A 13,831-nucleotide genomic window follows, 5' to 3' on the forward strand; every position below is an offset into this window, starting at 1 on the left:
ACAGGTGGCGGTATCTTACGATAAGATAGACATTTCCCAGCGCTTTTTAATTACAAATTCATCTACTGTCTGGATGGATTCAGTACGGGTCTCATCCTACCATTGGTTAGAGTAGATAAGGGATTTGTGAAACGACTGAGGCGTTTTTGTGTGGGTCCCCGTATTATCTTTTTACTTATTAATCGTATTTCACATGCAAGCGGAAATTCTCCATTCAGCCATCTGGGAGTTAGGCACTGTTGCTTTAGTGTCATCATCGAAGACACTTTGGGGCATATATAGCTATAGATACACTCTTTGTAGTAGTCCGCTATTTCCAGAGACAGTAATCACAAAGTCCTTAAAATTGTATGACGTGGAGGCATCATTTTCGATACTATGTAGTACTAAGTGATGGTCGAATAAGAAAGCAGGGGAAGATTCCGGGTGATGACCACAGTAGCATGGGTCGATGTGGCACATCGATGCTCACGGCTACCATTGACAACCCATGGAATAAAACAAGATCCTCTAAAAGACGATATTTCTGTTAGAAAATAACCCCTAAAGTTATTAAGAGATAAAACAGACGTTCGGCGGAATGAAGATCCAGAAAGAAAGGAAGCAGTAACCGTTAACTTTCCAGAGGAAAATTTATCTAGAAAAGGGGGACTTATAAAAATTGGAACCTAGGGCAAAATAAATAACTGTCAAAATACACTCCAAATTCCTTCTGACCTTAAAAATCCGTTAAAACTACAGTAGGAGCTCCTGCTTCCTACAGAATAATTCCAGAAACAAAATATATTATTATTTAGGAAGGCTTTAACCCGAAGACTTAAGAACGTGGAAATGCGTCCAAATGGTAGCAATATATTATCTTGTCAATGTTATTAATTTACAGGTCAAATTCTTACAAACATATGCATGCGCGATAGCGGAGGATGCGAAACTAGATGCCTACTGGAACTTGAATCACAGAGAGGTATGGATGAGGATCACTTCTTAACAATGGCCAAATAGTAAGTCCAGTAGAAAATGTTGTACATAATGTAGCAGGTGGGAAATAAAAAGCGACTGTAAGCGTCGATTTCCGACTCCACAGCCACTGGAACACGACTCTTTTTGTCACCCTTCTTAGCTCGTGCCTCCTCAATCACGGACTTGGTTAGGAAGGCATCTAGATCGTTAAAATAGGCCAGTTGCTGTTGGATAAAGCCCTGATCACCTCTCACACCTCCACTTCCCTGAATACTTGCCATTTGACCTTGCTCACATGCTGCTAACCACCGGGTTAATTCTTCCTTCACTATCAATTCAACATCGCCTCGCCATGTCTCCTTCCTCTTCTGTCGAAGCATCGTGATTGCGATCGCGTATTCTACCAACACTCCAATGACAAAGATGATGGAAAAGATGAGCCACAGGTCGATAGCTTTTATGTATGATACACGCGGAAGGTTGCCCGTGATTGAGGAAGCTTGTGTCAACAAACCCAAAAGGCTGAGTAGCCCTAGAGGAACTCTGGCTGGCGCGGCATCAACGGAAACGTAGAAGCTCAACCAGGAAACCATGATGATTAGGATGTTGGGGATGTATGTGGTCACGAGATAGCTGCCTAATTGACGCTTGAGACTAAACTTAGCCATAAGGCAAGTGTAATTGCCAGTGGATGTGGAGGACTGGGCTGTGCAATCCAGGGTCGTGAAATTCGTAGGCGTATTAAATTCGGAGAGCTGGAGGTTATTCTGCAGTTCTACAGGCTCCTTTTCTCTCCAGACGAACTGAAGTTCACTCAGAGTATATCCATAACTGCCGATATTCATGTGGCAGTACTGAGTGTCCATAGGGAAGGTGGCAAGGTCCATTTGGCAAGAAAATCTCATAGTGATTTTCTGGCTATATAGCACTTCCCCATTGGGATGAACACGAAGAAGGTAGTTAGGGAGAGTCATTTTGTGCAAGTACCCGTCTTTTCCGTTACGAAAGAATAAATCTGGTAACCACAGGTTCTCTTTTAGCGTAGGGGAGACTAAGGGTTGAGTGTAATTTTTGAAACCTTCCCGGTGATTCCATGCCAAACGAGGGTCCGTCCATGTCTGACGAAGCAGAGCATCGATGTAGTAGTCCATGGTGCGCACGTCGACAGAAAAGATTGCTAACACCTTCATATTTATCTCCACGACCGTGGGAATGTCCAATTTTTCTGTTGGACGTTCATGTGTCTTGTAGTTAGCGAAAAGCATCCCAACTAGTCGATCGCGTTGGGTAACTGCTTGAGGGTCCGTCTGGAGGTGTTGGAGTAGATCGCCCCCGTAGCCCTGACCTGTGTTGTAGGTCTCGTCACGGCGGTTAAGCGCCTCGTGTTCGGGCTCAACTGGACCTGTTTCAGTAAATGGGAAGACACCAAATCCACCTTCTAGTTGAAAGCCCATTGTAGACTGGAGTTGGTAGTACAAGAGATCCAAAAATAGCAGTATTTCTAAGCAATGCATGCTAATTTGAAGCGAGTGATTCTACTGGGGGGCAGCTGGAGAAATGCGTTCGTGTAAAGGGTAAGCTGGGAAATGAGCAAGATTATGCGCAGTCACCTGATTGGTTCATTGGGAGGGCTTATATTCAGTTAGCCTAAGTGTTCACACACACGCACTGTCGATTGACCGCGCACCACGGATAGGCGCCTGTCTGTCCTCGCGCCTGTCCATGCTTCGCCACGCGAAGCTGCGGGAAGTGGTGTGCTTCCTAGTAGACGGGTGGCCGAGGTAAATCAATGATGTCCCTGCGGCGAGAGGTTGTTTATCTACGGAACCATGATGTATGGCTGCATGGGGTAGGGGAATATTACCAAATGAATGAGTCCTATTTGCTATAGCAATTAAAACTCATGTTTGCGCGGTTTATGTTGCATTTATCTTTATTTTCCTTTTGCTACAACTATTTAAATTATTGTTGTCCTTATTTTGAATTGCTGGGCGGCGCTCGAATCGCCACCATAATTACTCATTCCATTCCTGTGCCGTGAGATTGGTTTGTGCCCTGACCTATCATCACGGCTAATACGATAAAGGCGACTTTCCACCTGTATTATTTTCTTGCCCAATCTTGTGTTCTGCCCTTGCCGTATGTTTACTTTAGTGTGACTATGCTGATGACCTGAACCATAAAATACTACCAGTAAAACTATAAAACTAATCGGATGGCCATTGGGTCAACATTTTTGACACACAAATTCCTCTGCATCTTACAAATCTGCATTCCGAGGGATGTACAGGTAGAACTATCAAGATTGCGCCCATTACGAGTTGGAACTGGTTCAAATTATGATGAGGAAACTGAAGGCGCAAGCAATTATAAAGGTTGAGGCATTGAAGGAAGCTTGGAATTGGGAAGAAAAAAGGAGTTTTTGCAACTAATCTAACTGCCGCAACAACCACTCCTCTAAACAAGTGATATTTGAAACCACTCGCACTGTGTATTCAAGTGCCTCATAATATCTGCTTATCCAAAGTTGCATGAAACTTTTCACTTGTTGCTTGTTCAAGTACAGCAACACCTCCTAAACTCCGTTGACCTCATTCCAAACCTTCATGCAGCCGTAGTTAATTGCAAGGAGAATAATGTCCACTTGTTGAAGTCCTTCACTGCAGCTTGAGAAGGCCAGTCTACTTGAACCAGTCCACGTTTCGCAGACCCCAAACCTCAATAGGACATTGCAGAAGCCTTTCAAATTCTGGAAGATTATTTAGGACTTCGTATGTTGATAGATTAATGAATGGACCAATTCTCAAGTCCTAAGACGCGAAATCACCGACCATATTTCCTTATGACTTAAAGCTTTGTTTGACACTACTGAAGCAGCCTAATAATTAGTCACGTCTAAAACCCTACAGAACTTTGTTGAGTAGATGATTTAGAAGAATATCTTCTCATCACAGTGACAGGCCATAAGCCAGCTTTTGATAAACTCTCAAGCCTACGCTAGTGACTGATCTGAGTCTGAGAGCCTTGGAGCCACTCAGAGCTCCAGTTTCCGTATGGAGTCTGTTCTGCTGATGCAACCAGAGTACGTGTCCATTTCAGTAGATAAAAGTGAAGTTCGTATTTGAATTGGAACTAAAATTTTAGGGAATCGGCGGGGTGGGGGGTAAAACAACATCTTAGCGATTCTGATAACCCTTACGGAATAAAAGGCCTACTAGGTTGGGAAATTCTAGGTCTAGTAGCATCCACGTTCTCAAAGATGCAGGGCGTCAGGGTGAATTATATCATCAGGAACGACAAATTGTACGCAAATCTAGAACACATGTTCACCCTTGAAGAAGAAGGTGATGCCGAAAGAAGATACGAAAACACTATTTTACATTGCTTCTTAAATGCGCATAATTGGTGGGCATAATAAAGCGCCATCGCAATGAAAACCTGGCTAATTTTACTTGCTAGGTAACGCGGTTCGGCTGTGTGAAGGTTAATGGACTTGAAGAATGGTCTCGAAGAGAGTGGACCAATTGGTCCGGAATATCCCACAGCTGAAGGTAGTGCTGAATTAGGACCTAACTGAAAGCAGAATTAGACTGGACAGAACGGGCTGCATCTCACCTGCAACCAGCAACTTTTTCCCAAACTAAGCTTAGTAAACAATTTGTGTGGGGTGCTCTCGAAGTTCCGAGAACTCTCATATACCCTAATTGTGGATTTCGAAGCCGCTCCACTGGTTGAAGGTGCGGACTGATGATAAGAGGATTTGGAGATTCCTCCTGCGATATGATGGTGACTTGACCCCCAAATCTGAGATCTTCCATATACAGTGCATAGGTTTGCAACTACATGGCCTACTTGTTTGCGTAAATTAAACCCAAAAGCGAACTGTAAAGTGTCACAAGGTTAAACCAGAGCAAAACGAGTATTCTACATTGATGACTACCTACTAAGCTTGTCTTCAGTTAAAGAAGTTGATCTGATGGCTAAGGCCACAACAGTGTAGTCGGCGCTGCAAGAAAACGTAGTCGGTGCAACTAAGAAGATGACTGATTGCAGCATCACTGATCTCTCTTGGAAATTTCACTGAATCTGGAGTTTCGTCCTGTTTGCGAACTATGTTAGGAGAAGGGAGGAAATGTTCTGGTAATATTTCATAGCCACCATTGGTCGTGATAACACCGGCCTAAAAGCAGTCATTTAATACGATGAAGTTTGGAATTGTTTCGTGGTGTAAAGATCCGCGTCTGTACCCTGTCGACACATTTGACCCCACTATAGTGCTGCCCAACTACATATGAATTTTATCCTGCCAGCAGAGAGCTAAGGAGATATCTCGTGTTCTCTCCAGTGATATTTTTATAAAAGTACTGCAGACAGCTCTGTAACGAACATTTCCAAGGGGTCGTGGCCACGGTTAGTGCCGTTTTGTGTGCTAGTAGCATCCCTCTAGAACACGAGACTTGGGTAGTTGCTAATGGACGAAGTTATTATGAATATTTCTGTTAGAGATCGTCATGTATTCTCCCATCTACGGTATCTACCCCTATTCCGACACATCAAGATTTTCCATCTCGTCATAGAAACAAAGACAGTTATCCTATTAGATAGAGTACGCTTTGCCTCGCAGAAGAGGACCATCTGTTGAGAATGACTGAATTTGTAGGCTCCTAACAGAAAGAAAAATACTGAATTCTGCTTTCGAAATCACTCTAATTTCGCGTCTTGGAAGAAGGCTGCTAATAAATACCATTTGTCACCGGTATAAAGAAGTGTTATTTAGGTGAAAAATTAAAACCGTCATTAAGCCACTACCATCTGAATGGGGGGACGGCTTATTGCAAATGAAATGCGAACATATTGGTAAAATTTAATAGATGGGGAAAAACGACTCCTTAAAGACACCCTAAAACTTTCCCAAAAATCTAACTTTTGGCTTCTCCTTCCTGCGAATAACGATTAGCCTAAGGAATACACTCATTGTGGAGCATCGTTCTAGCTTGAGGATTAAGAAGCCAGTGAATCCGTTAATGCTTTATCACCCTCAGAATTGGTAAGGCTTAATCAGAATAGAATTCCAGCAGAATATCGAAATGCGGTAGTGGAGCTGTAATCGCTTTAGGTGTCAGATTTAAATATTTTTTTAGTGGAGTACAAGTGACAGCTCCAAACTCTTTCGCATAAAATTCTGGATGCGTTTCCAAGCTACCCGAATACGCTAATGATTTATATTAAGGCAGTTCAAAGGACATGGCAAAAGGGAAAGTGCAATCTGCAGGAACCCAGGCATCCGCTCACCCAAGCACAGAGTTAAATGGATTCTTAAAGCATTGCAGTTGTTTTGGCAAAAGAAAATGAATTTTTGGGACCTCTTAATAGTTTTGCTAAACAGTCTTCATTGACATATTAAATACAAACTTTTCAGCAAAACCCTTTGCTAGATTAGTCAAAATGCCTTAGGGGTCGAGTATATAGTAAAACTAATTTTGGATATTTGCCATCTCCCCTTCTGCAAGCTTTATTAATTTTTGTTATAGCAAATTTGCAGCTTGATCAGTTTTTGGCAGCATTTTAAAGTTGTCTTGCTATTAATGTAAGTTAATTGATAATTCTGCTTGTTTGAATTCTTTGCGTCCTGCGGTTCATTTAACCTTGTCCGTGCTTTTCTTTGCTTACAATGCTGGGGCGTTGTCTTACTGGCTTTCGTCACTCGTCACTGAGGCAACATTGGAGGTCTTTTTCAGATTCTGGTGTAATTTTCTCATCCGATATTAATCAGGTAAACACACAACTTTACTCGATGGTCACCGGTCTGATCATGCAGCCTTTGTGATTGATTTAGCAGGTGACTTAATAAGAACACTTATTTCCATTCTAAGGTTTTATTTATCGTTTTTCGGAATTTTGCATGGTGCGCTTAAGCCCAGCATTCCTGGCGATAATAAATTGACGGGTTCTGTGCATTTTTTGTCATAATTGTTCTGTCTGTTCCGTCTCTTAATCGCCCTAGTTTCCAGTTGAGGATCAATTTCCATTTCAATGTCGGGTGAAGCCAATATATACAGGGAGACCGACTTGCGGGGATTTAGGTTTTAAACTTGTGGTGCCATGCAATTTTGGCAAATTCGTTCCCGATTATTCATTTTTCCACTTTTTTCTGAATACGCTTTGTTGTAAACTACTCATTACCTTGGATTCAGATAACACTGCTCGGTTCTGTTGCCTCATCCGGGGTCGCGATAGAGAAATCTCAATCGGGACGGCCCACCGCCACGTTCAGCCTCCTAACTCGCGCTAGGTACCGTGGTGCTGATCGCTACAAGATGAAGCTTGTCTATCACAGGTTCGTCTTCTTTTGTTTTATCCTCCTTTTTAGAGTAAACTCCATGCTGGTTTAGGACTACTTTTACCATTGTGCTAAGGCATCAAGTGGGTGGTTTAAAATCTGCTAATTTTTGTTAGACTCTTGCTTCCTCAGCGCTATGGTCACCTTTAAGTGTCTCTACTGAATTCTTGAACCTTTTGGAGGCAATTTCGTCGTGATGTGGAGATATGCAATGATTGCGAGAGAAATAGCAATGATCAATTAGTTTTGGACAGGATGAATCTGATCAGAATGGTCTTTCTTCTGTTAACCCTCCTGAGAATCTTCGTCTTTGACAATTGTCTGGCAGAGGGATCCTAGTTCCGAGTCTAAGTTTTGCGTCACGATTACATTGTCGATTTGTTTTTTACTGGTTTAGGTTCCTTCTAAAGGTCTGAATTAGTCCTAGAGATTTGTGAAGAATCTTTCTACAACGATACAGGGGCGATGAATGCTGAAAGCATGAGTCGGATGATCGGCGAGATTGTTGCAGCTTGGCTTGATTCTTGAGAGAATAGAGCTGATGATTGGGGACTGTATACTCTGCTGAATCTCATTTAACCACTTTTTTCTCAGAATTCAAGTTTTTGACAAACCACTGATAGAACGAATCAAGAATGTCTCTTTGGGTGACCGCGTGTTTGTGCAGGGTTGTCTATCGTCCTTCAAGAAGAGCACCAATGATTGGATGCAAGCTATCACTGCGCAGAATATCATCCTCCATTCTGAGGCTGGAAGACAGTCCGCCAAGGAATCAGTGATGGGAGAAGTAGGTGAGGAGGAGAAAGAGGGTACGGCAGGCGAGAGCTTTTAAATCCTTGATTTAATCAGATGCCGACTACTTTTTTTGCTCACTGTAAATAAGGCATGCTACTTATATTTATGTAAATAGCGACCTTTTTCTTATCACTGTCGACATATCTCCGCATTTGTTCTACCAAAATATAATAAATCAAGCCAGCGCGGGAAACTCCTGACGTCGACTAATAATTTTTAGTAGAAATGAGTATATAAATTCAACCAATACTACGGTCTGGTGCGTAGTCTTTGCAAGAAATTTGGTCAAACCCGATATAAGCATCAGTTTCTCAAAAAGGACTTCTTAATTTTGTTTCATATTGACGTTTAAGGTAGTGAGAGTTACAGGGTGGTATTTCATATCTCTATAGGCAGATTTAATTTTAGCATTAATAACTGCCACTAAATTATGTTTTGTTGTTTATTAGAGTTATTTGCTCGTGATTGATATGAAACTTGCTTTTAGTACGGATGAGGTCTAGCTACCAAAAGTGGACCGTGTCACCTTCACTTTTCGACTACAGGTTTCTTCACTTCTACTGATGGTTGTTGTGGTTGAGCGTACGGAGGATTCAAGCCTAGGAAGTTTCGGCATAAATGGATATGTTATTACAAATGAACCATCCATGGACAGCCTCTACGTCTTGATTCTTTTGCCTATGCTAGCTGGAATGACAAATGTTTTTAGGTGCTTGTGTTCACTGATCTTATTGGAAGGTTTGCTTTCGGCGGAATTTTACGGCATTTTAGTCGTCTATTAGATTGGATTTTTTACGCGTTGGATGTTTTGTCCTCATTAGTGATGTCTGGACTGCGGACTGAGAGTCACTAAAGCCGGGAGCTTCGCTGACGGACGCAAGATCGGTCGTCTTAGGAACGTTGGCGACTCGCATGCCTCAATGCTGAGCGACTATGCTTGATGTCTGCCCATGAACAGGTGTTCGCTGGTTAGACTTTTACACCTTCCTTCATCACCGCGCACTCTTCAGTGTGCGTATAGTCGCCGGTGTGTCATTTTTACTAGCGATCTCTGGGTTGGTCTACGATATGTGGGTTAATTTAACAACACCGCAGTAGCAATTCTAATAGTGGGATGAAGAATGCGAAGCCTCGATTTGACTTGAAAGTCTCTGTGCGTATGCTGCAATAATGCGACCGTCTGGCGACTTTTTGGTCTACCATTAGAGGACTCGGGAAGTGGGCGAGCTTTCAGTGGCCATAAGTTGGCGTTCATGATTCGCCTTTGATCGCAATGTTCGGCTCAATGCACTCCCCATTTTGCAACCCCTACAGTGAAGCTCAGAGATATTTCGCAAGTTGGACAAACTTGTTTACATAAAGGGATTATTTACGATAAATTACTACGTATCCTGTTTCCTAGACAAACTTCTCAGCCTTGATCAAACAACAGAGTAACTGACCGTAAAAGTGATTGTGTCGTAGTTTACTGTTCCTACCTGCAAATTTCGTTCCCAGTGTTCTACCAGTAGGCCCTTGAAATCCCATAATGCATTATTCTTGCATAAGATTGGATTTGGATCTGTGAAAGTCGGAAATATGTACCACTAATTTCCAAAGATATATATTGTATGGATGTTAACTAAATGGGAACCTATGAGACAGTTGTGTGGGACAAAATTGACAGGCCATTGTTTACTCTTTATTGCAAACATAAAAAGCGCAAGTTCACTTTTTTTTTTGTTCCAGAATGCGACCTAAGTTAGCTGCAACCTCTCAGGTAGATTTTCATTCCGTATTTTAAGCACCCATTTGCACATCGTTTCATACCCTCGTAGTGAGTCTAGAATGGAAATCTGAGTAGGGGGTAGGACGGCAGTTTAAAAACAAGCAGAAAATTTACATTACTACCGGAAGAAAAGTTTAAAAAAATTTTGAAACCTGCTTGACAGAAATCTGTTCTCATTGTTCTGAGAGGTGATTTGCTGGATTTGTCATAAATACGACATGTTTTCCGATTAATTATATAAATATCCGACATCTTTTGTAATCAGTCGAATGTATTGTAAGTTGAAAGTCACTTTGAATAAAAATGTATATTCAATTCCCAAAAATCGTCATGGAAGGCGATTATGGTCACCATCGCCATTTTTGTAAATGAAGCCTTTAAATGTTAGTTGAGCTATATCGCATGCGTGCCACTTTGAAAGTGGACTCCGTTTCTGACCTTTCAACATCGGTTTCAAGTGACTAATTTGACATGCTGCGGCCGGGACAAGCTCCGTTACCAAACCGCAATGTAAATGCATACAGTGTATGCATTTCCGAGGAAATTCGCTGCCCACATGCCTATTCACACGGAAAGCGCTCCTGTTTAGTGAAAACAAATGTCGCGTTGACACTTGTCAAATGGTCGACTGCGCCTATGCGCCTTTCTTGAAATTCCCAACCAGATGAAACCCAACTGAGCAGAACCTATGCCTAAGGCAATGACTCTTTTGATGCAATAAGCAAATGGCTAATTCGTCTTTTTCTCTTTTCTGATTGAACATTACAAAATTTCAATCTTAAGGTTATTTCGGCAATTCGCAGATTCATAAGCGATTTTAACCAGATTAATCTGCCCCACTCTCCGAAAAAAGCTTTAGACTGTGAAATGGGTGGTTTGTCAGTGATCGGCATTGCTTTCTTTGTCTTTCAGTCATGCGTCATCACGGAGTCCATCCGTTTAGGAGCAGCTTAACGATGCTGGAATACTTGGCTTTCAAGTCACCCAGAGCGACTCGGGTGCAAATAAATCTGCGATTTTGATTTAGACATTTCATTTAGGAGCGCATGATTAGTAGTAGTCCGCATGAATGTGCCTTGAGTAATTTTTCTGAATGCCCTTTGTGAAGCCGCATGTCTGAGGTGGCATTTGAATAACTAGAAATGCGGTAGTGCACCCAGTTTAACGAAGCGTAAAAGTGGCGTATTTGGCGTGGGCTCTATGAGAATCAACAGTGTTTAAGGACGGAACCTTTGAATTAAGGCGAGGAACTAACACAGACAAGTGAAGGATTCCTGATTTATTAACCCCTGGTGGTGCTACCCATTACGTGGTCAGTCACGCACAATGGGTGACTGCCACTTGCGACCAGCTAAAAGGGTTAATAAGAAGGGCTTAAAATAGGGGCAAATAAAACACACCTCAAATCAAGTCACGGAGCAGCAAATGGTTGTGCTCATTGACTTCAATGTTGAGATCGTTTATTGCCCGATCGTTGATTACTGTTAAAATGGAGAACTCTCTCGGTGCTATCCACCACATTAGTCGAAATAATTCCCTCTATTTCTTTGTGCACTTTTGAAGGCAGCTATCCCTCTACTTGATTCGTCTCTAACTGTTGACAGCTTCTTATTGGAGGCTCATTGTCAACATTGAGCACATGCTTAGTTTGCGGTCATTTTTCAAGCCACCTTTTCTTAGGCATTTTTTCCCTACTACTGCGAATAAATTAGAGAACCTAACCCTAGAGAAGTCAAAATTAAGACTTGTGCTGTTTTGATTATTTGTTTACCTCTGTTTTAGTCCGAAGGGAAGTTAAGTCTTCACGAATTATATTTTTACCGGGCGGCTTTGCCTCCGGGGCATGCCAGTAGCCCCTCTCCTGCCCTAGTAGCATGATTTATTTCGTCGTTAAGGCAGAATCGGGGCGCAACAAAACTATTATAGCCAAGTAATTTACATAAGACGTGGGGAATGAAGCGTTCTTTGTGATCGACGATGGGGGTAACGAGCACGTTGCCTGTCCACCAAATGTTTACTAGCTTACCTTCCTACATCCGACCCCGATATTTAAGGTGAAACATCTACGTAGATGATGGATAATTAAAAGCCAATTGAAATGAAATCTGACACCCATCCGAATCAACAAACTGATTCATAAGCCATTATCGGTTCACATGAAAGTCTCGCTTAAGAACGGAACACGCTATCACTGACGAGTTAAGTATAGATGCTTCAACCCATTACTTCTTATTTGGGCTGTAATTCATGTGCTTTATAAGCTGCGATGTTGGTCTTACATATTTGCGCCAAATCCTTTTCCCAGTTTGCACTTTTTATCGTCTATTGCATATCTATCTTTTCCATGCCTACATCTTTAAACAATCACAAATTGTACAAAGCCAAATTTGGTGGGTAAACCTCAGTCAGACACACCTATCTGTTATTAAGCTGTAAAACCTGAGTGCAGCTGTTAATAGCATCGATGACACGGCAGTCCAAGAAAGGCTTCCCGCCTGCTAAACAGTAACATTCGGTTTTAGGTAAACATTAAGCCTGCCTTGACGGGGGCTCTTTCAAAAAAGTGAATTTTCGGGGTACAGGTGTGTTTTGCAACGCGTGATGAATGCTTGGTGGGGTAGTAAATCAAAACATAAATTGCAAGAGCTTCTGTCCCTGTAAATGTGTGCACTTCACCCATAAAACCGTTTTGCGTTTCTCAAGGTTTAGATTTCATTGGTCAATTTCTTTCCAAAATGTACTGCCGAGGAATATGTGAATTGATCACAACTCAATACAAGAAATATCAATTCACAAATTAAAATACAAATATCGGATGTCATACTTTAGTTTTTTTGCGTAGCTCCTTGCTTTAATTTCATGGGCACTCAAGACTCTGCCTTTGTAGCCCCCAGCTCTTCTGCACATCGTCTTCAGCGAAGCATCGGGCCGTCACATTGGTAGCAGCAAAAACGAACTCCATCTTAAAGGACATCGACCCTGATTTCTATTACTGAGTGTTAAACCTTAATGTGAGGGAAGAAGGGCATGTACCATAGATGGGAGAATCTGTAACGACGCCTTAAAGGGGGGATGGAAATGATGCCTCTCTTCGGCAACTACCCAGTCTCGTGTTCTGTAGCAGCGCTGTTAACAATTGAAGTGACATTGCCGTGAATCACCTGGAAATGTTCGCTATGGGCCTGTGTATCGTACCTGTATAATGAGATTAGTTGAGTGAACGCGCTTAAAAGCATTAAAATGAGATCAAAGTGGCAATGGGGAATAGACACTGAACCTTGTCTCCACGGTACGATTTAAGACTTTGACCTTTTTTTAAATCTCTTGGCTTTTAGACCAGTGTTCTTTCGACTGCCGATAGATACGCGTGATGGATTATGCATTTTCCCCTCTTTCCCCAATACCATTCCCAAAGGGGAAAAAACTCAAGGTACAGTAAAATTGCCAAGAGGGATCAACGATGTTGAGGTAAAAAATCCCAGCTGCGCACAAATTCGATGAGTGGTGAGGTTGGGTGGCAGGGTTTTTTTTCTACAACACCGACTACTTTGTGCTGGCCGACGTGAGAGCGCCAAGGACAACGCTCAAAAGGGAAGGAGAGCCATATAATACTTTGATTATTTATTTACCTTGCCGTTTTGGATTCGTAAGCACTTAAGTCTGCTTTTTAATTCCTCTGGGCAGCATGGTCCTCGGGCCACTTTTTGCCCTAGTGTTATGCCTTCTTTCGTCTTTGGGGAGGTCTTGGTGTGCTGCAGCAAATATTTTAATTAAAGATCAGGGGTTAATGCAGAGCGGAGAACCTTCATTACTTGAAGGAAGACTCGGAAACCACCCAAGAAACCTGGCGCGCTCATTTTAAATGTAGTCTGAAACACGGGCGTGGTAAAAGCAGTAAAATATGAAATATTTGCACAACACAGATAAAGTGAAATGGATGTGCACTTTGAAAGTGGGAAACAAATAGT

General features: G+C 42.1%; 2 protein-coding genes across 2 annotated transcripts; one reads left to right on the plus strand and one right to left on the minus strand. All coding sequences in view use genetic code 11, as the record gives it.

Moving 5' to 3' along the window:
- Window positions 1–977: 977 nt before the first annotated feature.
- Window positions 978–2,414, minus strand: EGR_05559 (Glycine receptor subunit alpha-3; the record flags this gene model as incomplete). The annotated part of the gene is made up of 1 exon (XM_024494808.1): window positions 978–2,414. The coding sequence occupies one exon, from the start codon at window positions 2,412–2,414 to the stop codon at window positions 978–980; it is 1,437 nt and encodes a 478-aa protein (XP_024350728.1).
- Window positions 2,415–6,631: 4,217 nt separating this feature from the next.
- Window positions 6,632–8,132, plus strand: EGR_05560 (hypothetical protein; the record flags this gene model as incomplete). The annotated part of the gene is made up of 3 exons (XM_024494809.1): window positions 6,632–6,733; window positions 7,155–7,297; window positions 7,895–8,132. 3 exons carry the CDS (start codon window positions 6,632–6,634, stop codon window positions 8,130–8,132), a joined length of 483 nt encoding a protein of 160 aa, XP_024350729.1.
- Window positions 8,133–13,831: the final 5,699 nt, after the last annotated feature.

The sequence above is a fragment of the Echinococcus granulosus genome, assembly GCF_000524195.1.
Source record: "Echinococcus granulosus chromosome Unknown EG_S00042, whole genome shotgun sequence".
In the NCBI taxonomy this organism is placed as follows: Eukaryota; Metazoa; Platyhelminthes; class Cestoda; order Cyclophyllidea; family Taeniidae; genus Echinococcus; species Echinococcus granulosus.